General features: G+C 40.5%; 1 protein-coding gene and 1 long non-coding RNA gene across 4 annotated transcripts in view; one reads left to right on the plus strand and one right to left on the minus strand.

The window, feature by feature from the left end:
- FAM172A (family with sequence similarity 172 member A) overlaps positions 1-23,262 on the plus strand; it is a 350,899-nt gene extending 327,637 nt beyond the window's left edge. For 2 of the 3 annotated variants that reach the window (XM_054031750.1, XM_054031752.1), the window contains one exon: positions 9,278-12,486. In XM_054031750.1, the coding sequence (XP_053887725.1) occupies positions 9,278-9,420 (143 nt within the window). In that variant the 3' untranslated portion in view covers positions 9,421-12,486. Of the gene's footprint in view, positions 1-9,277; positions 12,487-22,497 lie in introns of those variants that run through there. The other variant, XM_054031751.1, reaches the window with a different exon arrangement.
- Positions 1-27,539, minus strand: part of LOC128839077 (uncharacterized) — a 77,248-nt gene that overhangs the window by 48,125 nt on the left and 1,584 nt on the right. Inside the window, exon 2 of the long non-coding RNA XR_008445369.1 lies at positions 15,971-16,081. This is a non-coding gene — a long non-coding RNA (uncharacterized LOC128839077). The remainder of the gene's footprint in view (positions 1-15,970; positions 16,082-27,539) is intronic.

A 27,539-nucleotide genomic window follows, 5' to 3' on the forward strand; every position in this document is an offset into this window, starting at 1 on the left:
GGGGAGGGGGCCATTCTGTGTGACAGTTATTTGTGTTTCTCCCTGATGCACAGCCACCTTTGTTGATTTTAATTCCCTGTACCTGTACGCCATGTCGTCACTCGCCCCTCACTCCCTTCCTCCCTCCGTCCGTCAGATACTAGTTTCGCACCTTTTTTCAGACCAGACGCCATAGCACTGGGATCATGGAGCCCACTCAGATCACCGCGGCAATTATGAGCACTATGAACACCACGCGTATTGTCTTGGAGTATATGCAGAGCCAGGACATGCCAAAGCAAAACCAGGACCAGCCGAGGAGGCGATTGATTACAGCACGGCGACGAGAGTGATGAGGAAATTGACATGGACATAGACCTCTCACAAAGTACAGGCCCCAGCAATGTGCAAATCATGGTGTTACTGGGGCAGGTTCATGCTGTGGAACGCCGATTCTGGGCCCGGGAAACAAGCACAGACTGGTGGAACCGCATCGTGCTGCAGGTGTGGGACAATTCCCAGTGGCTGCGAAACTTTCACATGCGTAAGGGCACTTTCATGGAACGTTGTGACTTGCTTTCCCCTGCCCTGAAGCGCCAGAATACCAGGATGAGAACAGCCCTCACAGTTGAGAAGCGAGTGGCGATAGCCCTGTGGAAGCTTGCAACGCCAGACAGTTACCGGTCAGTCGGGAATCAATTTGGAGTGGGCAAATCTACTGTGGGGGCTGCTGTGATTCAAGTTGCCAGGGCAATCAAAGACCTGGTGATATCAAGGGTAGTGACTCTGGTAAACGTGCAGGCCATAGTGGATGGCTTTGCTGCAATGGGATTCCCAAACTGTGGTGGGGCGATAGACGGAACCCATATCCCTATCTTGGCACTGGAGCACCAAGCCACCGAGTACATAAACCGCAAGGGGTACTTTTCAGGGCTGCTGCAAGCCCTGGTGGATCACAAGGGATGTTTCACCAACATCAACGTAGGATGGCCGGGAAAGGTACATGATGCTCGGGTCTTCAGGCACTCTGGTCTATTTCGAAAGCTGGAGGAAGGGACTTTCTTCCCGGACCAGAAAATAACCGTTGGGGATGTTGAAATGCCTATAGTTATCCTTGGGGACCCAGCCTACCCCTTAATTCCATGGCTCATGAAGCCGTACACAGGCAGCCTGGACAGTAGTCAGGACCTGTTCAACTACAGGCTGAGCAAGTGCCGAATGGTGGTGGAATGTGCATTTGGATGTTTAAAAGCGTGCTGGCGCAGCTTACTGACTCGGCTAGACCTCAGCGAAACCAATATCCCCATTGTTATTGCTGCTTGCTGTGCGCTCCACAATATCTGTGAGAGTAAGGGGGAGACATTTATGGCGGGGTGGGAGGTTGAGGCACATCTCCTGGCTGCTGATTATGCGCAGCCAGACACCAGGGCGGTTAGAAGATCACAGCAGGGCGTGGTGCGCATCAGAGAAGCTTTGAAAATGAGTTTTGTGACTGGCCAGGCTACGGTGTGAAACTTGTTTGTTTCTCCTTCATGAACCCTCCGCCCCACCCCCCTACCCGGTTCACTCTACTTCCCTGTAAACCAACCACCTCACCCTCCCCTCCCCCTTCGAGCACCACTTGCAGAGGCAATAAAGTCATTGTTACTTCACATTCATGCATTCTTTATTAATTCATCACACAACTAGGGGGATAATTGCCAAGGTAGCCCAGGATGGGTGGGGGAGGAGGGAAGGAAAAGGACACACTGCAGTTTAAAACTTTAACTCTTATTGAAGGCCAGCCTTCTGATGCTCAGGCAATCATCTGGGGTGGAGTGACTGGGTGGCCAGAGGCCCCCCCACCGTGTTCTTGGGTGTCTGGATGAGGAGGCTATGGAACTTGGGGATTAGGGCTGTTGGTTACACAGGGGCTGTAGTGGTGGTCTCTGCTCCTGCTGCCTTTCCTGCAGCTCAACCATACGCTGGAGCATATCAGTTTGATGCTCCAGCAGCTGGAGCATCGACTCTTGCCTTCTGTCTGCTAGCTGACGCCACCTATCATCTTCAGCCCTCCACTTGCTCTGTTCATCCCGCGGTTCAGCCCGCCACCTCTCCTCTCATTCATACTGTGCTTTTCTGTAGTCTGACAATGACTGCCTCCACGCATTCTGCTGTGCTCTTTCAGCGTGGGAGGACATCTGGAGCTCCGTGAACATGTCATCCCAAGTCCGCCGTTTTCTCCTAATATTCACTAGCCTCTGTGAAGGAGAAACATTTGCAGCTGGTGGAGGAGAAGGTAGAGGTGGTTAAAAAAGACACATTTTAGAGAACAATGGGTACACTCTTTCACGTTAAATTTTGCTGTTCACATTACACAGCACATGTGCTTTCGTTACAAGGTCGCATTTTTCCTCTTATATTGAGGGCCTGCCGGTTTGGTGTGAGAGATCACTCACGCAGTGCCAGGCAACAGATTTCGGCTTGCAAGCAGCCATGGTAAGCCACAGTCTTTTGGCTTTTTTAACCTTCTTAACATGTGGGAATGGTTTCAAACAGTAACGCCCTCATTTCCCATACCAAGCACCCGTTGGGTTGGCCATTTAAAATGGGTTTGCAATGTAAAAGGAGGGGCTGCGGTTTCTGGGTTAACATGCAGCACAAACCTAACTTAACCCCCTTTCCCCCCCACACCCAATTATCGGGGATGATCACTTCACCCCTCCCCCCCACCACGTGGCTAACAGCAGGGAACATTTCTGTTCAGCAGAGCAGGAAGGGGCACCTCTGAATGTCCCCTTAATAAAATCGCCCCATTTCAACCAGGTGACCGTGAATGATACTACTCTCCTGAGGATAACAAAGAGCGATAAGGAATGGATGTTGTCTGCATGCCAGCAAACACCGGGACCATAACAAATACGCTGCCATGCTTTGTTATGCAATGATTCCAGACTACGTGCTACTGGCCTGGCGTGGTAAAGTGTCCTACCATAGCGGACGGGATAAGGCAGTCCTCCCCAGAAACCTTTTGCAAAGGCTTTGGGAGTACATGAAGGAGAGCTTTCTGGAGATGTCCCTGGAGGATTTCCGCTCCATCCCCATACATGTTAACAGACTTTTCCATAGCTGTACTGGCCGCGATTGCCAGGGCAAATTAATCATAAATCATTAAACACGCTTGCTTTTAAACCATGTGTAATATTTACAAAGGTACACTCACCAGAGGTCCCCTGTGTGCCCTCAGGGTCTGGGAGCACGCCTTGGGTGAGTTCGGGAGTTACTGTCTCCAGGTCCAGGGTGATAAACATATCCTGGCCGTTGGGGAAACTGGTTTCTCCGCTTCCTTGCTGCTGTGAGCTATCTACATTATCTTCATCCTCGTCTTCCTCATACCCTGAACCCACTTCCCTGTGTGTTTCTCCAGTGACGGAGTCATAGCACATGGTTGGGGTAGTGGTGGCTGCACCCCCTAGCATGGCATGCAGCTCCACGTAGAAGCGGCATATTTATGGCTCTGCCCCGGACCTTCTGTTTGCCTCTCTGGCTTTGTGGTAGGCTTGCCTTAGCTCCTTAATTTTCACGCGGCACTGCTGTGCTTCCCTGTTATGGCCTCTGTCCTTCATGGCCTTGGAGACCTTTTCTAATATTTTGCCATTTCGTTTACTGTTACGGAGTTCAGCTAGCACTGATTCATCTCCCCATATGGCAAGCAGATCCCGTATCTCCCGTTCGGTCCATGATGGAGCTCTTTTGCGATCCTGGGACTCCATCATGGTTACCTGTGCTGATGAGCTTTGCGTGGTCACCTGTGCTCTCCACGCTGGGCAAACAGGAAATGAAATTCAAAGGTTCGTGGGGCTTTTCCTGTCTACCTGGTCAGTGCATCTGAGTTGAGAATGCTGTCCAGAGCAGTCACAATGAAGCACTGTGGGATAGCTCCCGGAGGCCAATAACGTCGAATTCCGTCCACACTACCCCAATTCCGACCCGCTAAGGCCGATTTTATCGCTAATCCCCTCGTTGGAGGTGGAGTAAAGAAACCGATTTAAAGGGCCCTTTAAGTTGAAAGAAAGGGCTTCGTCGCGTGAACGTGTCCAGGCTTAATTCGATTTAACACTGCTAAAGTCGACCTAAACTTGTAGTGTAGACCAGGCCTTAGAGACTAACAAATGTATTTGGGCATAAGCTTTCATGGGCTAGAACCCACTTCAGATGGTTGTCAGGTGATGATGTGGGTTCTAGCCCACAAAAGCTTATGCTCAAATACATTTGTTAGTCTCTAAGGTGCCACAAGGACTCCTCATTGTTTTAGTTGTATTTTGCTACCCAACAAATGTCTCAGTACGTTGTTTTTTTTTTTTAAATGAGTGCAGGATCCTGTGAGTTTGGGCTCCTCTATAGTTGGTCCCTTAACTTGTCATGTTCATTCTTTATTCCTGAAGCTCTACAGAAGATGTCCATTTTCATCTTTATTCTATATTACTTGTACCTTTGCCCAAAGTACTTTATTGATACTCTTTTCATTTGTATTGGTTAGAGCTGAGTGAATTTGGAAATTCCATCCTGTGAGAAATTCTGACATTTCAACAAGATTTTGTCTCAAATCAAGAAGATAAATTGTAATTTCAAAAAATTTTCACAGAATGGAAATTCTGAACAATTTTAATTTGGAATTGTCTAAATGTTTTTTTACATTTTTGATCACAGTGAAATATTTTTACTTTTCCAAAATTAAAATGTTTCTGAATGGATCTGAAATTATTTGTTTTGAGTCAGATATTAAACTGCATTTTCCCAGAATGGCACATTGCCTTATGGGAGTTATAGCTCAGGAGACTTTTGACTCCATTCTCCTTTATGGGCCAGGCTCCTGCCCAAACTACATTTCACACAATGCACCAAATCATGTGACTCCCATGTTACCCAGCACAGCATGATCAGAGGAAAGTCCACATTGCTTTAGGGGAGCTAGCAGTCCTCTAGTAAGCTGGACGTACAGGAGAGAATGGAGGGGGCCAAACTCCAAATCTCATAGGGAAATATGCCACAAAGGATATACAGTTTAATGTTTTGTTGAACTGATTTGAAACAAAACATTTCAGGTCCATTCAAAAAATGAAATATTCTGATTTGGGTCAAAGCAACCCAAAATTAAATATGGGGAAAATAAATATTTTCAGCAAAATCAAAATGTTCCTTTGGAAAATGTTGATTTTGTAAAACCCACATTTTCTGTGAGAAGCTCTATTCTAATGGAAAATCCCCAACCAGCTCTACTATTGTTTTTGAGAATATTTATGACATATAATGCTAACTCTTCTATTCTTCCCTTTCTGTCTTCCTTGTATAGATTATACTCTTCAGTGTTACTATTCTATTTGGAGAACCATACCACCAAATTTATTATGCCTACCAGGGCATGTTGTCATGTAGTATAATTTCTAGCTCATGTTGCTTATGTCCAGTATACCTTGCAATTTTCTAGATTTTTTGCATAAATAATAAATGTACTACCTTTGTAGTGTATAATTTTATAGGATACATTTTGCTCTCCCTTCAATGGGAACCAAAGGTGCATATTTGAGGGCAAATATTGACCTTTAAAGGGGCATGAAGGGCAGTGTAGAGAGTTGACAAGGTAACAAGGATGAGTTTTTGTTTTTGTCTTTTCTGTAATACTCAAGCAAAGAGTCATCATAATCCTATAAACTAAACAGTCATGGTAGAGATTTTATCACCAGGGAAATTGTTCATCCATCAGTAAGATTGTTGCTAGGAAAGGGAAAATAAAGAGAGGGAGTTAAAATTGCTTTAGACCATTGAGGCATCAGGCCCTCTAGATTCAGAGCCTGAATTGTTTTTGGAGAGGGGTGGGGTAAGAGAGTTGCTGTAGGAAAGCTTAAATTGATCAGTGTCTCAATAACATTGGTATGTGATCTCTGAGGAAATGAGAAGGGTGCATGGGAAAAGGAGAGATGGAGGAAAGGAGGGGAAGACAATTAAAACGAAGTTTCTTGGACATGGTTTTTGTCATTCTTTGTTTCCAAAGATGGTCTTTCACAAAGACGAAATATAAATGATAAAGAATGAAACTGTGTTATATTCTCTGCATCCAATTTAATCTAAATCTAGGCCAACAGAAATGAATATGGGTGTGTGTAGAGAGCTAGAAGTCAGTAGTGGCAGTGTACTGTGTGTATGCCTTTTGGGGTGTGGTAATTGAGCTGTGTGTGTAGGAACCAAGGGTGAAGATGTGGCGGCTGTCTGCCCATAGAGACTCAATGTGGCGTTAAATGTGTGCACTGACAAGGAATGGTACAAGTGGCTGTATGGGGAAGATTGCCTACGCAAGAGTGGTTAAGGAATACCTGGTGGTGAGGTTTCTGTAAGTGGTGGCTTGTGGAGAGATACAGTTCTTGTGTAAGGAGTGTCTATATTTGTGTGAAGTAGCAACATGTCTTTATGTAAACAGATCTCTATAGGAGCTGACATCTTTGTGTAAGGGGTGTTTGGTGACAGTGGATTGTCTCCCTATAAGGGTGCCTTTCTGGTGGAAAGATATGTGGAGGATTGTGGGTTGTCTTTTTGTGAAAGAGGAGCTATATCTTTATGTGGTGCTGAGGTATCTATTTGTGATAATGAGGTGTTCCTGTATAGAGGTGGGAAGTCTGTGTAAAGCGTAATTTTGTGGTGGTTGTCTGTGTAGGTTCAGGGGTAGTCAATTATTTTTTGTCAAGGTCCAAATTTCTTGGTCAAGATATACTCAAGGTCCGGACTCCAGCGGAACATTTTTTCACACTGCAATAACAGTAATGCTAATAATAAGTAAATAAAAAGATTTAATGGTCCATTCAAAGTATCTGGTTGTCCGGATTTCAGGGCTGCCCAGGGGCGGGGGCAAGTGGGGCAATTTGCCCCGGGCCCCAGAGGGGCCCCACGAGCCCTGGCCCGGTGACGGTCTTCAGTGGCATTTCGGCGGTGGGGGGCCCTTCAGTGCTGCCGAAGACGCAGAGTGACTGAAGGGCCCCCCGCTGCTGAAATGCCGCCAAAGACCTGGACCGCTGCCGGGTGAGTACAAGCACCGCAGCTCCCCCGCTTTGCCCCAGGCCACCTGAATCCTCTGGGCGGCCCTGTCGGATTTGGCACGCGGTCCACCTGTTGATGACTACTCTTGTAGGGTGTGATAGATTTGTCTGTGATGAGCATGATGTCTGTAGATGTGATGGATTATCTCCAGGTAAAGGATGTCTGTGGGGGAATATCTGCATTTGGTGCTGGGGGGGTTTTTGTTTAAAAGGTGTCTGTGGAGAAATTTCTGTGAGATGTGATGGATTGTCTGTGTAATGGATGTCTGTGTTTGGAGGGAGGTATATGTATGTGATGTGGATTGTCTTTTCTAAAAGGTGAAGGAGTGATGTGTGTATTAGCTGATTGCCTTTTTGTGAAAGGTGTTTATGGGGTGGGGAGATATCTATGTGTCCCGTGGATTGTCTCAGTAAAAGGTTTCTGCGGGTGGACATGTGTAGTGAATTGTTTTTGAAAAGTGCATCAGCATTGGGGGATATATGTGTTAGGGTGAGGGAGGTGTGTGTGCAAAGGGTGTCTCTGAAGGGGGGTATCTGTGTGGGGAGTGGTGGTGTCTGTGAAAGGAATATATGTATGGTGGTGGATTGTCATTGTGTAAACAGTGTCTGTAGGGGGATAGCAGTGTGGAGTGTCTTTGTTAGCAATGCCTTCCCTTGTCTCTGTGTGTTGCTGCAGGACTCAGGGTAAGTTGTCAGTAGCAGCTCTTTTAGGGGCCACTCTCATTGCGAAGTCACCCACCCACCCCACACTATAGACCTCTCCTCTGGGCAGTCCACGGCCATCATGTCCTTTATTGTTGTAACTCCCAGATTGTGATACTGTCACAAAACTGTTGCTAGGCAACAAATGTGGTTACCAGGTCTCAGCGAATAGCTGAAGGGGAAAGCGAAGTGTTGCACCATTGTAGAGTAACCATAGCAATGACCTACTATTACAGACTAAAGAATTATCATTAACAATGTTAAAGTATCAAACGGAGGCCCAGGATCCAGAGGCGCCCAGGCAGCATCTCTGCATAATTGGGTTATCTAGGAAGAGATCCCAACTCTTTCAGAGCACTTGGCTCCTTATCTGTATGAGAGGGTGGGGTTTTGTTGTTGTTGTTTGTTTGTTTGTTTTTTATTTATAGAAATAAATGTGCCGTGCAGTTAAGGGCCCACGGGTAAGACAGTAAAAACACATTCGCATAATGCAGCTTACACAAATGCATTTTTACGCTGGGGGAAGGAACGCAGAAAGGGTTCACTTTTCTGCCTGGGTACCGTGTACGAGCTTACTGGTAACAGGGCTGGTGAAAGTGATCATTGTTTGTTGTTTAAAGCCATCTATTCTGACTGCCTCTGTTTAAATCAATGCCAAAGGGGAACCGGGATTCAGTTACAGAAGCGGTTACTTATCTCCTAAAAACTAAATTCCGTTGTCTTAAAGTTGGGCCAGACACTTAGCTCCTTTCATGAAATTGACCTTGGAAATGCAGGTGCCAATTTAGCAGTGGGATTCTGGTTTTTACCCAGGACTCTTTCGGAGCCTGTGAACCCTGAAGGAGTTGGAATGAAATAAAGTGTTCGCTGTTAGCTCCCGATGGACTTCATAGTTCTCCCCATCTCCTGAGAATGTCTTGTAATGATAGGGTCCCCTGTAAACAGAAGTCACAGCACGCGTTATCTCAGTTGTGGAGGCTCTGGGACAAACCAGGAGGTTATATAATGTAATGTGTGTTTTACCTTAGGAACTTATTCGCTTGTTGAGGTTACTTGGCAGAATGCATGGTTAGTCCGTAGCGCGCTGTGGAATAAAAGGACTTTAAATGTGCTTTAGTGACTCCATTCTGGGACGGTACTTGACAAGGCTTCGCTTGCCAGAGTTTGTGTGGGGAAAAGTAATAAGCACACTCCCTTTTCTGTCTTGTTCTTAGTGCATGGCTCTGCTCTTTTCATATCATGTAGTCAACGTGTATAACTAAAACCCTGCACAGTACTCGACACGAGAATACACCTGTGAGTGTTGTGATCAGAAGGGGGGTCTTTAATGACACCAATTTGTTCAAGTCCCTCTCGTAAGACTGAAACATGGAGCTTTTGAGAGGGACCAGCAAATAGCACTCGACGTTTATTTTGTTGTGTGTGTTATGCTGAACTATGACTTGAACTTGCAGCAACAAAACGACCCCAAACCAAATCAAACTGTGATTTATTTTTTTATTCTTTATTTTTTTTTTTTTATTTTGCAGGGACCGAACGTCATGAGCTAACTTCCTGGAAGAGTTTTCCGTCTATTTTCAAATTCTTCAGTGAAGCATCCGAGGCAAAGAACAGTTCAGTCAAACTAGCCCCAACACGACGCTCCAACAGAATCAAATACGAAGAGCTTTAAGAGGAGAAAAACATCTCTTTGCTGCTTGTTTCCTGCAAGCAGACTCCCAGCCCCTCATTAGATTGTTTTCTTCCTAGAGCACAGGGTCGTGATGTATACATCTAAATAGCGTTTTGCATTATTTCTAGATGAGTGCAACTGTCAAAGCAATATGGGTTCACTGGTTGTGCTTCCTGTGGGCTGTAGCTTGGATTTCGTGCTGCCCATCAGTGCGCAGATTAAGGCTGACAGCAGTACTGCACAGTGCAGCATGGTGCAGCTCTAATTGCCCTGACATAGCCCTGCACCGAGCTGATGCCAGAGTTTAACAGCTTCTTCGTGGTCCTATCGCCTACAGGATTTTTGCTGCTTCCTTCCAGGGTTCACTTTTCTTGCTTGCTTGCTTGCTTTCTCTGACAGGAGCAAACTTTAGGTTTTATGCATTTTTAACCGAATTGCTTTTAAATAACTTATCCAGGTAGATTTCTCTTCCCTCTTCCTCCTCCCTACTCTTCTTCAGCCTTTAAAATACTCAGATATCTTTCTAACAATGGAATATTTTTGTTTGTGCTTTTTAGGGGGGTTATTTAAGCCATAATGACTCAATTTAAATTTAAAAAATAGCACAAGGACGATGGTGTAGTATTTGGATTTATAGATATGAATTGTTCCCTGTAGCTCTAACCATATCTTTTTTTCTTTTGAGACCAGAGGAGAGACTGTGCATAAAATAGCTCCTAAGAAATAATAAATTAATGAATAGGTATTTCTATGGAGGACCGTCTCTGAATTTAAAATAAGGTTTCTAATAAATCTGTACATTACAGAAGGAAAGGACTAAATTTAAACCAAAATGAACCGATGCTATTTATGCTGAAATCTTTTGCTTCGTGATTTTAGGATTCCCATTTTTACAGAGTTTGTATCTCTGAATAATTTTAAATCACGAGCTGTAATACATGTTTTAGTGAAAATTGTAACATAGATTAAATACCTGTATTTAAAATTTACTTTTAGAACTTGGTTGATACGTTTATTTTTTATTCTAATAGAATGTCTATTTTGAGACAAAGCAAAATATAAATTACTCTTTTTAAAGAGGGACATAATTTTGAATAGTAAAAAAAAAATATTTACAATCAATAGTCTTTTCTTCTCTGGGACCAAATGGGATCAACTCTTCATACTTTCCATGTTCTGCAGATAAGGGGTCCAAGAACTTTGGTCCAAATTTGTGGGAAAGTCTCTTTGTATAAAGATTTTTTCCTTCTTTGGCATTATTTGTAGAACTCCATTTGCTTTTGAAAGTTCTACCTTAAAATGCCAATTGCTTTGTACTTTACCAATTCAGCAACCGTCTGGACCACACTGTGAATTATGATAGCATAAATAAATAAAAAGTCATGAATTACTGATTTTGCTGATTTTTTTTAATTCAAATATGCTTACATTTTCATATTCGGAATTTTTAATAACTGTAATGCCTCAACATCCTGTAATTAGTTTTTGATTCAACACAGGCCTAGATTCCCTATTTCTTTCAAAGTGTTTGCAAAAATAATGTTCCTGCCTTACACACCTGGTAAAATACACAGCCAGTTTCACCGAATTTAAACTCTCAGAAAATCATTGAAATTGCAGACCTCGGAGGGAAGTGTTTTTAGTAATAGTAGCTGATGTCAGCAACTTTTAACGGCTAATGTCTGATAAGCAACAATATGCGCCTGATACCGTGTCTGGCATGCAAGTGCACTAATTACGTCTTATAGTTTGATGAAGCTAAATTAAAGTGATCTTTTCTTCAGTGGTCATGTCTGCATCGCCTCTGATGTTATTAGAGCAGAGGCAAAGGACAAAAATCAAAACGGTATTTCATCCAACTGCTGTGTTACTTCAAACCAGTCAAATCGTCGGCAGCCACCACATGGGTTTGTGATATTGACCCCTTTTTAATGTATTTTTTCCCATTTCGGAGTTGAATGGAGGAATTCAGTGAGGAAGGGGTGAGGGTAGGGGGCTATTGTTGTTAATACGATGTTTTAAAGTGTTTAATGTGGATTTCAATGTATTTTGTCTAGAGTAAACGTACCAGTAACCGAATCATGTCACTTCAGTGTAAGGAGAGATTCTTCCGGATCTTTCCATTTTATTTGCTAACTTCTTTTCTTTGGTTTCATAAAGTGTGTGCAGTGCTCAGTGTTGGAGGGTCACAGTTAGCCAGCTGTAATACTCCATGTATATACACCAGGCATTTAGCTAACCTGGGGTGTTTTTCAGTTCGCACATTACTTCTTTCAGCAACCTCCGCTTGTAACAAGAGAAAATCACTGTAAAATTGCCTGCTATAATCCGCAGTCTTCTCTCCATTATAGCTTCACTCCCTTTTGTAAATGGCCCTTACACATGGAGGTCATTGTGTTTCCTGAGTTAGACTTTCGCAAGCAAGACACGAGGGGTTTTGCAAGCTGTGGAGCTTTCCAAACGGAGGCAAAGCAAAATCCACGTCTGCCACTGAGCAGCTTCCAGTGTAATCATATTTCTCAACTTAACCTGTTGATGATGGGTTTGCTGTATAGACGTAATAATATGGTTCACCTCATTTCTCCCCAAGTAACTTCATGCTGTCGGTGCTGGCCACCTACTGGGGCTGGCCTGTCACCCATTTACGCCGTTTGTACTCCTCCCGGGTTTGTTTCCACTCTGAACAGTGTATCATGTGAATACGGTTTTAACTCGTTGATTTGCATTTCATATGTGTAGTTCTGTGCTTAAATGCAGAGACGGGGTGGGGGAGGGGAGTTGAAAAAAGCTCTCAAACAAATCCTGCAACCGTCAAACTCTTACCACTGGGAATGCATGAGGGGATTTTCCAAGGTGCCAAATATCACAGAATTAATCTATTTTTTTTATTTTAATGGAAATTAAGTGCAAAAAAATCTGCTGTAATAAATACCCTTTTAAAAGTGTCTTTCTCGTGCCCTAATTGACTTGCGTTTTTGCTTATGTAAAGAACTGCAGGGAGTTCTTATGAATTGTATATTTCTGTTTACACTTTAAAAATAATAATAAAAATCTTTTCTCTTCTAATGTGCAGTTGTTTCCTCCGAAACATTTTGCTCTTCAAAGCAGTTTGTAGATGTTAATAAAAACATGAACCAACACTGAATAGCGCAATAACATATCAATAGTTTAAATCTTGCTGGTGGTGGTCTGACTCTGTTGACATGGTAATAGCCTAATGTCAACTTATCATGACAGCCCTTTAGTCTTTGTTGACTTCACATTGCTTACACCTATATGTTTTAGATGGTTAAGCATAAGAAAAAAATCCTCTCCTAGATATTTTGGAATTGAAAATGGATGCTCGGTTGTTCTGATATAAAAATGTAATTTACAAATTTAGCAACTCCCTCTTCCTAAAAGTGGGAAAAGAAAATCACCCTCACTTCTTGCTTTGTTTGGTTCTCTCCTTACCGTAAAGGGCATTTGGGATTAAGGGACTAGTCATCAAAGACAAAAAAGTGATGTATTATTAGTGTACCAAAACTACTCAGAGACTGGAGTCAACTGAGATCATTGGAGAGCGGAAGTGCCATCCTGCTTCCGTAGTTACAAGGGAAAGACCACTAGTTGGGTTCTTCCTATTTCCGCTTGTTTATTAGGAAACAAACACATTTAGCACTCGTTTGCTTCCAGAGCCCAAATGGAGAGACTCAAGTTAATGATGCATGGTTATTACAGTGACTTCGATGGTTTATCAACATTTTACCACATACTTGGGCTTTGCAGTCATTTAAGCTGTCGGTACCCAAACGTATCTAGTTAAAGTTTCTTATCTTTGAAAAAGAGGAGGACGGTAGGCGGGACCTGTTTTACCACCAAAATGTGTATCAGATCCAGGAACTGGATCCACTTGAATATGGATTTTTTTCCCTTGCTTGTACCAGAGTGACTAACAGGGAGCCTCTTGAATTGTTTCTCTTCCTTTTAACTAATAGTCCATTAATCTCAATGCAATAAAATAAAATAAAGATCAGTTTGAGCCTGGGAAAAAGTTGTAAGCAAAACTTAACAAAGCCTCCGCTTCCTCCTGGCTAAAGCAGCAGCTTTGTCATCCTGGGTTAGACTGGAAGCAACATAGAGCGTCCTAAATATGAAGAATGTTCACTCTGAGCATAAGCTGTTGAAAGGGGAAAATAACACAAAGTCGATTAACAGTGATTCTAGAATAGATGAAACCATCAAAGCATTCCAACGTTTATCTCCAAATCTGTGTAGTGTAAAAAGGTAACAATTATAGTCTTAAACCACACTTAGGAGGGATGAATGTTGATTTAATTGATTCATTTGGATCGATGTTTTTAAAGTTTCACACCACTGATCTTTCATGTAGTGATGTCTTTAGCAGTCAGCGGTCTGACATGAGCCTTCTCAGATTTCATCACTGGGAAGCTCCATGACATCTGAAATTATGCAACAGACTGTGGAATGGTAACTTTGGGACCGGGAGACCCAAATGGCAAAAAAGATGTAAGAGGAGGATTGAATTTGAAGGGGTCTCGTTAGTTTGTCACAAATGAGTACACATTGTAACTGAATCACAAGGCTGAACCCTGCACCTTCCTCCCCCCCCCTCGCAATTTTGAAAGCTTTAAAATGACTGGGTGGGAAAATAAGCGCTTAAACATTGTGCCAAATAGTACATTTTTTTACTGTTAAAATATAGTTCACACTGTTTAGTAAACAGTTGGGGTAGAAAAACTTCCAATTTGTTTAGCCATTCAAACATAGCCCGTCTGGGAATAACTCTTCAGCTGAATTTATAATTTTCAACACTTTGATTATAGGAAATAAGTTGGATTGGACTTTTGCGGTCTTAATCAAAGGAAGGTGTGGGGGCTTTAATAGAAAATAAGCGCGTATCTTTTCTGTCACTGACACACAACACTAAATGTTTTTCCCTCTAGGAATTTCACTCAAAAGTACAAATGAAAAGTGTCATATCTAAGAAAATATTGCACCGTACTGTACATTAAAGTCAATCAAAATAAAAATAACCTTCCAAGAATCTCAATCTCTCTCTCTCTCTCTCTCTAACATGCATTATGTTGACATATTCGATACAGTGTGAAAAATGAACTTCTCGAGAAACTTGGTAGGAGATGTCATTTGTCACTGTACCACCCATCATAAGACCACAAATTTTCACTTTTCTGTCCCATTTTGGATTGCATGTGTTTGTGAGTATTTCACTAGATCAGTGACAGCTCTTTATTTGCATAATTATATGCTCTGGTCTGAAGAGAAAACTAACCCCCAAATTTCATGGGTCACCAAACTGCGACAATCAATGTTTTATCACGTATGCTAAGCAAAACCTAAGAAGCTATATGAAGTTTCTTGGGGAGTTTTTACTCCTCAGAAAATTAAAGATTTTGTGCCCCTTAAATAGATGCAAAACTCTTTCCAAGCTCTTTGTAACTGAGTTCTGTTTGAAGGCAGAAACTAGAGATTAACACGAAGATCTGGAGTTTAGACCCACTAGCATTACTTCAAAGTAGATTTAGACAAGCAGCTTTATTGCACTTGGAAACTTCGGTATTCTAAATACTGTAACTCAGATTTACAGCAGCAACAACAAAAAAGGTAAATATGATTTGGACCATCGACCTCCCGCCCCATCTGACATATAGTTAAGGGAGGGTTTCAAGTTTTATTCCTTGTTTGGAGCGCACTCTCGATCTCGCTCTCTCTGTATAATGCACACACAATTCGACATAAATATGAACAAAATTGATTTTCTGTGCAACAGGATTTGTTCTGGTCCATCAATTGCACAATAATCGCATGCTCCAGTTATGACACACTATGAATTTTCAACTTGATAAAACTCTATTCCTGTGAAGAAGAATGTCTTTAGTGAGACCCACAAACCAGCAGTAAAACTATAAAAGATCTCCCGCCCCCCCCAAAAAAGGGGAAAAAACCCTATAAAATCATGTAGGTTTTATTTCATTTTTAAAATCTATATGTTCAAACTTCAGGGGCTCAGAGCTGTAGGTAACCAGCAAGTGGTAGCGCTCTGTAGCGTTTTCTTAAAGCACTGTTAATGTTACTTTTGTTTATAAAATCATGATAATTTTGACTATATGCTGTGGTCCTGCTTCTGGGGGATTTAATTTGGGTTTCATAGGTTGTGTTTGGGGTCTCTTAGCCCTTTTGCCACGAAACGCACTTTTAAAAGGAACGTTGTGAAACAGTTCAGTTCAGGTAACGTGGTACTAATTTTCTTACCATTTACCAGGTACAGACGACTCAGTCAGCGTCATGTAAAATAAATAGATTGGAAAGTTGTACAGTTTTGAATCTGAAGAGAAAAAAGGCTATGTGATAAAGAATGCCACGTTATTTCAAATGAATGACCGTGCTTATCTCGAGGAATCTGGTTTCTGCCAAAGTTTTTCACCCTTAAAACTTGGTTAGTTACGTCTATATCTGAAAGGAATTTTAACTAGCAGTGATTTTTAAATGGCTGTTTTTAATAGATAGAGAAGACAACGATACTTCTCACCTTTTTTTTCTTATTGGAAAAAAACTGACTTCGTTTTCCACCCCCACCAAGAATTGTTTCATTCTTAGGCATGCCTGATACTTGTCTTTGCGAAAAGACTTCCAGGGGGTTCTGTAACACACACAAAATAAAAGGAATATGAATATAGCCAAACATCAAATGACGAGACAAAGGAGAAGAAAAGTGAACACACTGATTCCTGAGTATATTGCTGCATTATGTATCTGCATCTTGGATCCTTTTTTCAAAACTTTATAAGGAAATTCATTAAATCGAGAACCCGACAGCAAATGTTTGCAATTAAAATTAAATAGTTAACTACTTTTTTTTTTTTTTTTTTTTTTTTTTTTTTTGCAACTGACCTATACGAGTCTATTAAGGTCAGGTAAATATAACTATTTCCAGGGGACAAGCGTCCAGAATGTTTGATCCCGATTGAGACAAAAGTCAGTTATTTTCCACTGAATTCTACACAGGAGAGGAATGACCCTTTGGAGACAAGGCCTGGGTTTTCTTCTTTTGTCATTTTCACTTCTCTTTACTCAAGCCCCACCTAATCCCCCACTGTCTGGCAAACTAGTATCTCTATACTTTTGCCTTCAAACTATTTCTCTAAAGCTTGGAATCTTTGACACAACAATTAGATAAATCGCTTCCCCCCACCCCGGACAGTTTCACACCTCCTCTTGCTAAGCTTGGCTTACTAAATGATTAAAATCTTGTTTTCCCCCTTAGCAAAGTACTTTGCTGTGAGCCCCTGGAACAGCTCTTATGCCCAGGTGTTGCTTATATACACTTTTGAGAGCAAAACCATTAAAACTATAGGGATCCTGCAAATATTGATCTGGTGGTTGGTAACAAACATCAAGTCAGATGCTGCCAGTGGCTGCTCATGTGCCAGTTGTTTCTGATTCTTGTCCCCTTTCTTACAAGTGTAACTTGGGCTCTAGCTTCCAATGAAGAGTTAGTTTCTTAGCTAAAGACTGATCTTTTGATTATTTCGCACTTCGTTTTTTCTTTTAAATGCACTTAAAATTCTCTTTGAATTTGAAATCTCTCCCCCCCCCCTCCCGCTTCCTGCCAAAACATTGTTAATTTAATTTTTACTTGCTGCTGGGGAAAAAAACGAGGGTTCCAGTTATTTGGTAGTGTTAGCTCTTACAATACTGTTCATGTTTTTCCATAATTTAGTACCTGTCAGCTGTTCTATGACTCAAAGTAACAGTTAACTTCTGTAAGGGGAAGTGCAAACGGGATAAGAATAATCAAGCGCAAAAGAAATTCTTTATAGCAGTTATAACCTTATTTGTGCGTTTTCAGGTAGTTTGCAAATACTAAGCCTGATTTTGTCCCCATTTGTCCCAAGGATCATCATGTAACAAATCAGTGTAGGAGCAAATTTGAAAAATGTTTATAGCAAATGACTTTGTAAAATGGATTAGTTTTTCTACCGTTTATCTCTGTTAAATGTCACTCTGGATCCTACCTGGACTGTACATGCATATTGTTATGTCATATAGAAACTGAAAAATGCTTCTGCATTTGCTCAAACGCTTTATCGAGTAGTCTGAATCTGAAGAACATCTGCCCAGCTTCCCTTTATCTGCCTCGAAAGACTTCCTCGTGCGAAAGTGGAAAGCTATGTTTTAAAGTACAACATTGTAAATTATCACTTCCAAAGTATGACTAAAGTCCGGGCTTATAAGGGAATGGGGGAAAAGAGTAGAACTACCGAAGGATGGTGTTTAAACTGTGAATGTATGGCAAAAAGTGATTTCACAAGGATGAAAAACGAACTCTCTGCTTTTCTGTCGTCCCTATGCCCCTAACTCGTCCAGGACTCGGTCCGAAACCATGGCAAAACGAAGTGAAGTGACACGTGAGGCTGTTCTGTCTCTCGCCTTAGCACCACGGACAGCGCCTAGTTCTGAGTTCACTTTCAGCCACGACTTTGTCACTCCTTCAGCTAGTTCAGCTAAACCCCATTTCCCTCGGAGGCTGCTGCCTGCGTCAGAAAGACGCCGATCACTTTGGGAAAGTTAGTTACTGAGCTACGGTTTGTCCCACTTCAATCTGTAAGATCCCCGGAACCTGTATAATGTTACAGCTGTGAGGTCACCTTGTTCTTCACCTCTTAGAAGATTCATTCTGCGCTCTCCTGTGTTGCTGTGTCTGAACTCCCCAGTTAGGTTTTCGTTTCGCTTTGTAACTTTTCCGGGATTCATTTCTACCGATGTCCCTCCCAAGTCCCCGTATTCCTCTTTTCCCTTTAAGGTGGATCTCCTCCTTAACTGCCCTTTTTAGATCGCTTCCCCCCTCTTTCCTCTGGATTTCTCGCTCAAGAAATATCCAACGTGCAAAACTTTTCCACAGCTGCACCTCCGCTCGGGCGTCAGGGTGCACCTGGCCTATTGGAAAGGGGCTTCGCTCTTGGCCAGAGCAGCTTGATGAGCTCTGGTGCTTCCAGACAGCTTGTTAATTACAGCCCCTGGAGACTAGGCTCCCAAGCCAGAGTCCAACCTAGTTAAAGAGCCTGACAGCAACTTACTTGACAGCACATACAAAAGTGACAGTAAAGTATTTGATTTAGTCTCACTTCTTCTCCCGTTAAACAAGTTCTTCCTGCTCGGATCGTTGTGACTTTAAGTCATCATTTCCGTTTTAATTTGTTGTTCAGGATGTGTGCAAAGGAAGAGACGCTCTCTATATAGTTCATCATTTCACTGTCATTTTAGCAAAATACCGAACCTTCCAGCTTCGCAAATCAAGCTATTCACGTGTTAGTTAGTTAATGCAGCAAGATGCATATTGCTTGTTAATATGTTTCACCCAGCCTCTGATTAGTATAGATTCCTGCACTTGCCTCTCATATCATTCTAAGGTAGTATATAAATCGTGAGGCTCGGAGACTAGTTAATAACGATTTGCAGGCTTATTTGTTACATTTACTGTTCAAACTAACGTTACATCCGTTTAAAAATGAATCTACAAAAGTAGGGGGAAATAATTGATTTAGGACGTTGACAGACAAAAAAATGTTGCCAATAGAAGCATTTTTAAAAAGCATTCTCTTTCCTGATCTAAATTGAAATTGGGGTCATCTATCAGAATCTATCAGAGAGTTCCAACAGTTTGACGGGACTTTTATTGTTAAAGTTCTGTGCTGCAATACCCCTTTAAAACAATCTATTTCCCTGCTCATATATTTGTCATGCTTGAAGTGACTGCTACAGTGAATCCATGTTCTCGCTATTTCCCCTGGAGTTGGATCGCTTCCGATTTGTTCTTCTACTTTGCATTTAGGGTGATTTAGTTCAATATCTAATGAGACCGTCGCTGGTTTAGGTTTCTGAATCTTCCTTATGTGGTATCATTGCCTTCATTAAAAAAAAAGCTGCTAAACTCTAACGTAACTAACTGTTTAAAAACAACGCTCGAGCCCTTAAGAAATCGTTTTATTTTCTAATGTGGGGGGAATGGAAATCCAAATAGGCATGAGTGGGGAGAAGTTTGCGTGGTAGTGAAGAAACCTGTTGAATACTTATAACTAGAGAAGTTTTCAGGGTGTATCACATTACTCCCTACAAAAGGCAGGGGTGTTTCTAAAACGACTTTATCGGCTAGGCAGCCTCTTAGTCACAGACTTTCAAAAAGATAAATCTTAAATACTTGGTCACATCTAATATTGATCTATTACCTTTTTGGGGTGAAGGAAACTGATTATTTAATGCCTTCCTAAATTATTTAGTGAGAGAAAAAACATTAACTGAGCTGTAGTTTCCTTTGCAAATGTAGCAAGAAAAAGGATATAGGCGGGTTTCGTTGTGTTTTTAAACTTTTTCAGTGAAGATTTGGTCATTTTCTTATGTAAGAACTTATGTAAGATTATTTTTCTCCAAAATATTTGACATACGATCTTAAAGCACGCGAACACTGAGGGGAATGTTACATATTTTATCCAAGTACTTTTGTGTAAGCTAGAAAATTGCTTATGTTTAGCATAGCAGCTCAACGGACGTCTTCATTATTTCTCTCTACATGACCTTGGGAGTTAGTTTTAGAACTAAATTTTAATCAGAAGACAATAGGGTTATTACACACAATTGTACTGTCTAGCAAAGGCTATTTTTGAAAATATGTATATAATATATAAGTGAAGGTCTATCTGTCTAGCACGCTGAACGTTTTCCAATAAAAATAACATATTGTTTTCTTTTTCTCTTCAGCTAAGTTTTCCCTCTGCAATTCTATTTCATATCCCTGGTACACGTTTATGAAATCCTTTTCATTTTTTTCCCTTCCTGTAACTCTTCAAAGTCGTTTTAAATGACTTTTCTTGTCTTTTGGCCATTTGTCAACGTCAAATGTACACTGACTTAATGAAAGAAAAGCGTGTGTGTACACTACACACACGCACATACCCTCTCACACACACACACACACACACACACACACACTACACACACGCACATACCCTCTCTCTCTCTCTCTCTCTCTCTCACACACACACACACACACACACACACACACACACACTACACACACGCACATACCCTCTCTCTCTCACACACACACACACACACACACACACACACACACACACACACACACACTTTATATGTATATATACTTTAGTTAATTTATTGAAAATCAATAATCGCTCAACGTGTCCACTATGTGTTTGTATGGAAAGTAACTACTTCTCAGGTAATATTCCTGAGTAAAACTCCATGGTTGTAATTTTATTCCTATCGTATAATGTAGTTTCTCTTGATTGTCAAGAAAAATAAGTTCAATCTAATATTTGTAAATATGGGGCCAGATTTTGATCCTATTTGCCCATAATATATGTGTGTACGAGTGTGTATATCTGTAATATATTACAGTGTAATTTCCTTCAGAGAGCTCTAAAGCCTACAGTTCTCCCCGACAAACAAGCCATGACTTATAGGAGCTTTGACTAGAAATGGCAATGACGGTTAGAATAGGTGCTAAACTGTCAGAATACCTTGCTAGAAAGTGAGCATCCTCATTAAAGATCATCCATAATTTTATTCTTTCTTGAGCAAATAAGAGGATTGAATAATATTGTCCTTCATATTTCAAACTATGGAGGGGAAAACCACATTATGTTTATTTAATCCTAACACTTTAAAAGCAGGAGAAGTGGACTTTTTGACTGGTAGGTATGTACTACATCATAAAAGGGAATAGGCAAAAGTAATTCTCTTCACAAGCAACAGTGTTTCTGATCCTAAGACTCCCTATCATTGGAAGGGGAATGTCTAAAATACTTTCCCACTTATAAACACTAAGCTCTAGATATTAGCTACTGCCTAAATATTTGTTCACCGAAATGAATCCCTAACCGCTTTAAATTTCTGTTAAATTCAACGCTAAAGTCATACAGAAGTACAGCCGAAGTGGAGTTAAGCCAGGCAGATACATGAAGTTTTCCAAAAAGATAGAGGGGGATTTGTTAACTTTTGAAGAATTAGAACTATAACAAAAGCCAAACTCTTCGGCATTTAGGTTTTTATTATCAGCTTTCAATCTTGCAAAACTAGAGCCATTTGCTTAACTTAATCCGTAACATATGTTTGCAACAGTAGCAGATTTTTTGGTGTGTGTGGCTTGTAGCTGATCAAGTTGTAAATTTTCCGCATTAGGTTTTCAGCGCCTCCTAGTTACAGCCTAACACCTAGAGAAAGGCTTTGCAATGATCGCATAACAGAGAAACCAAATGATAAAAACAACAATAATTTACAAAGCTTTTTCCAGTGAGGCCAGCCTAACTCATTCGTCTTTATGGTAAATGCTATAAAGCTGCCATCTTGATTTTAAAAAGCGCAACCTACAGTATATATTAATTAAAAATAGTTTTTACTCTTTATTAGTTTTATCTGTTAAAAGTAACGTTTCCATTTCGCCCCTAAGGAGAAGGGCATTTTCCACAAAAAAGTACTAGTTTTTAAAAAATCAACAAATATCATTATTTTTTTTACTCTAACAAGAAGCTGAATACATTTAGAACATGGACCAAAATTCCTTATACATTTAACGTTATTTATCTTTACGTAAGGTATTGAAACGTGTAGTAAGTATGGTTTGTTCAAAGGCATTTCAGCCCTAAAAATATCAAAAGCTTATATTTGATTTTATGGCATTTTCACTTTAAATATATCATAATTGTTTTGAGCAATTAATGACAGAGTGACAAGAAAGCTAACTTAGTAGGACGTGTTTATATTTATATATATTGAAACTGGACCTAATGAACGTATTTATATTGCAGTGCAACAGTAAGTCTCGAACTGCTGATTTATTTCACTATTCAAATACAAATTAGGTACATTTTGTTACTAAGGTATTTCATTAGGTGTTTTAAAGCATGAGTTGGCATAAATGAGACCTCTCAAATTTCCCTCTTTAGTGCCATGTTTTTAATCCGGGGGTTATTTTTTTCAGATCTGTCATTACAATTCTCAGAATGTTTTTAATATTATTATTGTTATTATTACTCTTAGGTATTGTCTGCGTATTTCTCAAGTGAAGATAGAAAATCCGGGACGATGCTAAAAGGCAGCTTTAAGTCTGAACTGGAAGGTCTTGAGACACAGAGCGCCATCTAGCCAACAAATTTAGAATCAAAGTGCAGAAGAGGCAACTTGAGTAGAGAGGGAGAGTGTGTGTGACTGAGAGAGAGATGGAAACTTACACTCCCTTCTCCCCAGTTTTACCTGGGCTGAGCACTCTTCCCTAGGCAATACATCACCAGCAGACAATCCATACACAGAGGCTCTGCGTCTCCTTTCTGTATCTTAAGGGACAGCTCCACTCTTTGTCCTTCACTTGTTCTTCTATTTATTAGAACAATCTATTTCCCAGTCTTTTCTAATGAATTGATATTTGAACACTTTCCAGCATAGAGGTATTTATATATTAAGGTATAAGAGCACAGTGCACCTGGCTGACAGTTATTAACCTTCAGTCTTCATTATCTCCAACTTGTATCTTGAAGGGGAAATATTGATGCAAAAATCTTCCTGGCCCATTATCGTGAGAAGCAATCGCAAATTTATACCATAGTTCTGAACCACCCTCCCATCCCAGACGGTATGCTGGTGCACTGAACGTAAGACCAAAATACAATGCTTTCAATACTGTATGATCTAGCACCAATGTCCTTGGTGACACTTGGATTAAAATGTTTTTGGTAAAAACTTTACACTGTATTTATCCAAGACATGAAAACAATGGCAGCGGATATTAAATCTCTGTCTTAGTTCCTATTTTTCTAAGGTTACCTTTTATTCTGGAAATTTTTAAGAACTCCGGGGGGGGGGGGGCGGGGGGAGATGCGTCTAAACCATGTTTACATTATTTTTGCAAAAATTAAACAAAGACATCAATGATTTGTGTAAATTGTAGCCAGTCTGAAAGTATATCGGAGCTTTCGTAATAAAGAAGAGCCATTATAAATTCCCCATCTGAATCATCCTCATTGTATTTGAGAGAAAATAACTAACACAAATATACCCCTGTGTGTGAAAATAGCTTTATTGTCAGGTCCTTTTTAAATTTTACTTCTTATCTTCAAAATGTTCAATCACATAGACATATGCTAGCCGCAGAGCCACGTCATTTACTGTTCCACAGTATTGCTAGTATGGTTTTGGCTTTTTAATAACTTATTGATTCGTCTTGTGTCCATATCAGAGTTCTAAAATGTTGTTGTATGTTGTGCTAGTTTCTTTTTAACAGCAAAGCGTATTTAAACATATACATTGCCCTCGGATGTAGGAAAATAAGCACTGAAATACTTCAGCTGATGTGGAAAGCGTGATCAGAGCTTCCTTCTCAGTCGCTTCTTGATGCACTGAAAATAGGTTTTCGTTTTAAAGCGCAGCCATTTCTATGTCCAGCTAATGTGCGTGGAATGTATCAGTGTCATGATTGCAGAAATGATGAAATTAGCATTTAGATAAGAATAATATTAAACTATTTCGACAGGCTACAATATTTACCCCGAACGCACTAAATGAAAGAAGAATATACAATGCATCTTGGACGGTAAAGGGTATGTGTAACATGTGGGGAAAAGATCTGACGTTAGCCATTGGGTGCAAATCTCTGTCTCTCTTCTCACTCAGTCAAGTTCATAGAAGCCCCTGAAGTTCAGATGCAACCCATACGCAGAGAAACTAGAGGCTGAATTGAAATAAAGGTTTAACTTCCTTGGTGTCTTCTTAAATAGCACATTTCACCGTCTAGGTTTTCTTAAACATGAAACCTTCTCCACCATAGGGTACCCAGCTGTTTAATTTAACATTGATTTATTGCTTTTAAAAGTAAATTTACACACATGCCAACAGCATTCCGTTTTGTTTCCCCAGACCCAAAGATTTATTTTCTACTTAGCGCTTGTCTGACAAAACAATGTCCTTTAACTTTATTACACATCGATGAGGAAATCTGTCTTATTTTTTGTTTGGATTTATTGCTCTGTTAGTTGTGGGGACTTTTGGTAATAGAGAAACGCTAAGGTCAGAAAATAAATACAAAATGAAACCTAGGCATGGAAGCAAATACCATTAAAGGCATCAGCATATATTTGATGAAGTTATTGCATACGCAGAGCTGTTAAACATACACCTGAAGCCATGATCATAATTATAAAAAGGGAAAAATCATTTTAACTGTGAACATGCAGGTAGCTATCTATGGTGACAGGATCTGCCTTCAGTTCACGTGAAGAAAAGGTCTCTAATATCTGATGGCTCTTTGCAAAGGCAGTCTGGAAACGTATCTATAATTATTGAATGGAAAAAAATATAGGGTTATCCATACCATGCTGCCTTACCTCTGCGCAGTAAACTCCCAATTACCAAATCTATGTGATGGCTGAACTCAGGGGAATTAGGATGTACTTTGAAGCAGCTTTTACGGTACACTTCATCTACGTTTTGGTTTTCTTTGGTTCTCATTAAAGGGCCACTTTCTTCTTTTCACTGATATACTGTCTTTGTGTCCTTCATTTCAAACTATCCCTCCCCCCCTCCAAAAAAAAAAAAAGTTCTCACATCTTATCGGGGGGAGAAAAAAGGAGACAAAATAATCATAAAAAAAGCTGTGGTCCGGATTTTTTTTTTAAAGTGCAAATCTTTTATTTTAAAGCGGGCGTTATTCTTCCTAACGAACGGTCCTTTCTGGCAAGCGCGATTTTAGGGATATTATGAAAGTATTTATGAGGTGAAATTAGAGATGCATGCAGTGTGAGCAAATCTTTTTTTGTGCTCTGGGCTTACTCTCCCAAACTGATTTCTCACAGAGGCATCTAATAATCACTTTAGAGATGTTCAAATGAGGACACTATCTCTTTTCTAGTAAGAAGTGAAGATGTGACAGGTTTTGTTATCAGTGGTATAGTGAGAGCTTTGTAAGATATTCCCTTTCTTTCCCCATAAATACACCATCTTTAAATAAAGACCCCCTGTCTTAAAGCGTGACTACCCCTGCTGGCTTTGTCCACTTTCTGTCCGGTGCATCCACATAAATCCAAACTTCATGTCACTTAACATATTTTAATGATTTTTACCAATCCAGGATCTTTTTTTTTTTAAGTTAATGGAGGGTCATTTTTTCCTTTTGAAGCAGCCACACTCTTTTCTATTTAGCAACACGCCCAGATTTATAGCAAAATGCAAATAAAAATCAAGGGGAAATCTGTGGAACCTTGAAAATTCTCCTATTCATATTAGGAGCAATTTTCTGTTTGGCCTTTGAAAAAGGGCCCTGTCACTCAGAAAGGGGCCATTTCTTTAACCTCTCTCCTCTACACCCACAAGGCAGCCTCCCGTCCTCTCTCCTACACACACACACACACACACACACACCACACCACCCCACCCCACCCCTTATTCCCCCACACATAGTTCCATCCAACCGGTTTTCAAGGAAGAGCAAAGATTAGCGATTTGCCTTCTTTAGTCAGACGAGGAGACCCGTCTCTAACCAGAGCAATGGTAGGCCACAAAAGCGCCAGCAAACAGTTAGCAATGTCCTCCTTAGAGCGTTTGAGTTTCTAGCTGGAGGAGATTGTTTTATCGACTGTAGTGCATATCTAGCTATGGCATTTCTTCTGTTAAGCCACACTTAATATTAAGGCTGGCTAAGGCCAAACACCTGCAGCTGGGGGATGGGGGAGGCTAAAGTTTGGGAGGAGCAAGCGAAATGTAACAACGGTTGTATAACATATAAAGGGCCAAATACCTTCAGAAGGCAACTGTCAGTGAAGGTTCTCTTATATGGTACACATATGAAGGGATATATGTTTGTGTGTGTATATATATGTGTGTGCGTGTGTATACATATATATGTACATACACGTGTGTGCTTATATTTTAGATATGTATACAGTTCATATTTTATTCCTTACAAACCTAGGGATCACAACCCCCCCCGTAAATGCACTGATGGGAGAGTTTAAGAGACTTATTTGGGAGGAAATAGGGGGTCAGTTTTGGTCTAAGTGGAACATCTGCAAAACATTCAAGCAGCTCATTCAGCAAAGAATCTAGCCACTTATTGTAGAAATAATAAAAAGGCACTAATGATTATAGCTCCCACCTTCTTTCCCTCCCCCCCCCCCCCCCCCAAAGGCCAAAGCTTAATGAAATAATTCCAAGGTTTGCCTCATTTCCTAATAGTGGATTTTTTTAACAAAAAGAAACAACTTCAACTAAACTTTCCAGTCGCCTGTCGTGAAGGGAATAGGCTAGGTAAATAAAATGTAAGTGAGACTGCTATTTTAAACATAGCATAAGATACAAGACTTGTGCATAGTTCCGCCTTGATATGCAATTAAATTACAGCAAATTCCTCTTTAAATAATATCGTTTGGAATCCTTCTTTAAGATTCAAGGATGTCTGAGGTTAAGTAGCTTTTAAAACGTCAGTTCTAAATGGCTTATGCAATGAATAGCTACCTTTAAATCCTAAAACCATTATAAATATGCTATACATATGGATGCCAGTTTATCTCTACATATTTCTTTTTAAAATGAGGAAAGCATTCATAAAAAGCTCCTTGGCACACTTTATTTTAGGAAAGCAGATGTTAATTTTTTCACGTATCATTTTATGACCAAGTACATGTGTAACGTTGGAAAGCATCCAGAACGCCTCTATTATTTGCTAAATGACTGTTAGTTGAGGCATATTATTCTCTGCATAACCAAGGTATAGGTTATATCAATAAAATAAACATCTGTGATTTTTACCAGGAGAGGAAAAAAATTAAAGGGTTCCCATAAAAGTGAGAAAAGCATTTGTGTAGGAAGAACACACCTGCAATGGACTAAATGGGCTATTTATATTGCTCTATGCAAAACAGGTTCTCTGTTGTATACTAGAGATTATTTACTTTGTATAAAATAAGGTTACAAAATTCCTCCATGCTAAAACGTGTTTCTCACTGAAGCTTTCACACTACGTGATAACGTTGACTGGGCACTATTTAAAATGCCTTGGGATGTTATCTAGGCAAGCAATGCTTTAGCACATGGTT

This window comes from Malaclemys terrapin, chromosome 6 (genome assembly GCF_027887155.1).
Source record: "Malaclemys terrapin pileata isolate rMalTer1 chromosome 6, rMalTer1.hap1, whole genome shotgun sequence".
Taxonomy (NCBI): domain Eukaryota; kingdom Metazoa; phylum Chordata; order Testudines; family Emydidae; genus Malaclemys; species Malaclemys terrapin.